Source organism: Periophthalmus magnuspinnatus, chromosome 19 (assembly GCF_009829125.3).
Source record: "Periophthalmus magnuspinnatus isolate fPerMag1 chromosome 19, fPerMag1.2.pri, whole genome shotgun sequence".
Classification (NCBI taxonomy): Eukaryota; Metazoa; Chordata; class Actinopteri; order Gobiiformes; family Gobiidae; genus Periophthalmus; species Periophthalmus magnuspinnatus.
Genome location: NC_047144.1, coordinates 21025070 through 21028013, shown reverse-complemented (window position 1 = coordinate 21028013; position 2944 = coordinate 21025070). Strand labels below are relative to the sequence as shown.

The window sequence follows — 2944 nt, the reverse complement described above, 5'->3', positions numbered from 1 at the left end:
CGTCACTTCCGGCGCAACAAGGACCGGTCCATTTCGCCAGCGGCCGTGTCCCAATTCGCCAAATGCACCTTTTGAAGGGTCCCTTCGAAGTACTCTTCAAAGTGTAGTTTGAAGGTTCCGGCCAGAATCTGCCCTCCTCAGTGTAGCTCAGCATCTTGCTGAAGTGGCACAGGCCTACACCATGGACCGCACTTCCGCGCTGTCTTTGAACGTAGGATACGTAGCTTACGTTACACCTACAAAAGGTGATGGCTGGTGATTAATTAGCAATACGCCGTTGGATGTGAGAGCATAGCTGTAAAATGGACAGTACATTAATGATCTTTTTATTTTTAATTTGTCATAGTTTAATAGAAGAAGAGTTAAGGCGTCGTCATCGCAGGCGTTCAGCTCTTTTTAGATTGAATGAAGTAAGTAATTCATGTTTTCTGTGGAATATCAATAGGTAAATCTAAGGTTCCAGGTGATTGTTTTCCCATTTGTAGCTACTTCATAACTTAAATGAAATATACCTTCTTAATACGTTATAACAGAGACAGAGGTAATCAATATATTTTTTACATTCATAGTTTATAAAGCAGAGTTTATAAACCACTTATTAGTTGTACAAAGTGGGATGTTGTGTGTTTTAATGGTCCAGTATTTGGGGGCAGGTATGATATATTCCATGGCTAAATCAGTTTAATACCAGTAGAGGGCGCTGTTTACCTTCTATGCCGCGCCAGTTAATTTAATGTTATTATTGTTATTACTGCAATAATAACTTGTCATGAGAATAATGTATTATTTTTATTGTTGTTGTCAGGGAATAACTGCACATACCTTTATTGAATATAACTGTTTCTTTCCCCAAACCAGCCCCGAAGAATATACTGCAGAGTTAACCTGAGTGTGCCAGTGCTGGAAAGGTTCTTTAATCATGAAGACACACGGCCTGACTTTCGGCTGAGCAGGGAATCCTTGGCAGTTCTAATGCGCCTTCTGGAGCTGGACCGACGGCATGGATGGGGTGCTGAGCTTGAGGTGTTGGTCTTCCTCTTCTGGCTGGCAAGTGGAACGTCATACCGGGTGGTCTCTCGAGTGTTTGGGATACCACGCTCCACTGTCCACCGCATCGTCCACAGGGTCACTGGGGAGGTGGTGGCCCTGCGTCACAAAGTCATCCACCCCCCTACCAATGATGACTTTGAGGCAGTGACCCGTGGGTTTGCACGGCTGGCGAGGCACAGGGCCTTTAGGAGAACAGCCGGGGCAATAGATGGCTGCCATGTAAGAATCAGGCCACCCAGCGGCCCTGATGGTCAGAGCTACAGAAACAGGAAACTGTTTCCTAGCATTATCCTACAGGCTGTCTGTGGCCATCAGGGCCGCTTCATAGACACCTACGTGGGGTGGCCTGGTTCTGTCCATGATGCGAGAGTCCTTCGATACAGTCCTCTGTACCAGAGAGGACTGTATCCTCCTCCAGGGCACTTCATCCTCGCAGATGGAGGGTACCCCTGTCTCCAGCGTCCACTCCCCCTCATCACTCCCTATAAGTGGCCAGTGCAAGGTGTGGGAGCCCAGCGCTTCAATTTTCATCATTCCAAGGCACGTTCAGTTATTGAGCGTGCCTTTGGAATGATGAAAAGAAGATTCAGGGCAATCTTTTTTCATGCTCTGGAGGTCCATCACACCTTTGCACCACATGTAAGTGAAATGTGAAATATCATGAAATATGTGATTATGAAAGATTAAATCATATTTTGTTGTCATAGGTCATCACTGCCTGTGCCGTCCTCCATAACATCTGCCTTGGGGCAGGAGACACTGTGCCCCTGGAGGACGAGCCACAAGAGAATGTAGTGGAAGATGAGGGGAGCAATGAAGTGGAGGCCGTCGCTGGAGCACAGTGGCGGCCTCAGCTGTGTGCTGAGGTCTCTGCCCTGGAGGAGGTTCCCATGGACCATGATTATGTCTAGGTATTTACATAATACCAAGTTTGAAATTGTTATTAGAAGTGTTTCAGGGTGATTACATGTAAACACTGTAACTGTAAATAGATGTGATGTAACATGAGCAGTACTATCAATATTCTTTCTGATTCCTTTTAAGTGACATGCCAGTCATCTATGGCCCCAGCGAGCCCTGCAAACCCAGCCCATGAACAATGCGGTGGACAGTGGAGCAGCACCCGGTGTGACAGCCCCACGTACCAGCCAGGTCGATTAGCACTGCCAAGGTCCCTGGAAGTGTGTCTTCATGATTAAAACCTGGCACTGGCACACTCAGGTTTATTCATTTGCACTTTACTTTAGTCTTTAAACTTATTATGTTAATACATTGTAAATAGTACTTTATTTTCCTTTACGACATGTAAGATGAATGTAAATATTTGTAAATAAAAACTCATAAATGTTTCAAAATCAAACTTTATTGTTTATCTATTAATTTTTCTAACAACCCAAATAACTTGTCAAAACGCTCCTTCCTCTCCTCCACATCCCTCTCATAATGTTCTTTTTGCATCTTTAAATCCTCCCTGTACAATTTGACCAATTCACTCTCCCGCTTCCTTTTCCTTCCTTGCCCTCTTCTCCTCGCTTGTGGCTCATCCTCCTCCCGCTGCTGCTGCTCCTGCTCCACCTCCTCCTCCTCCTCCTCCTCCTCCTCTTCCTCTTCCTCCTCCTCCTCCAGCGGCAGTGGCCCTGGTGTGTCCTCCGGGATAGAGGCGATGAGGACAGGGGGGTTGATTGAGGCCCTCTGCCCCAACACCTCATCCATGAGGACAAACCAGGGCCAAGTTTCAGCTGTCGCCTTCCCTGCCACACCTTCCCCGCTTTTTGGATACTTGCAGTCCTTTGACAGAATAAATATTAATACAAGACATGTGAAAACAAGATTAACACAATGGTTTATAAGTACAAATGAAAACAGTACACATTCAGATCATGTACATACTTTA

At 45.8% G+C, this 2944-nt stretch overlaps 1 protein-coding gene across 1 annotated transcript; it reads left to right on the top strand.

The window, feature by feature from the left end:
* The first annotated feature begins 972 nt into the window (after nucleotides 1–972).
* Nucleotides 973–1961, top strand: LOC117386912 (putative nuclease HARBI1). Its single transcript, XM_033984288.1, has 2 exons — nucleotides 973–1689; nucleotides 1758–1961. The coding sequence occupies exons 1-2, from the start codon at nucleotides 973–975 to the stop codon at nucleotides 1959–1961; spliced, it is 921 nt and encodes a 306-aa protein (XP_033840179.1).
* Nucleotides 1962–2944: the final 983 nt, after the last annotated feature.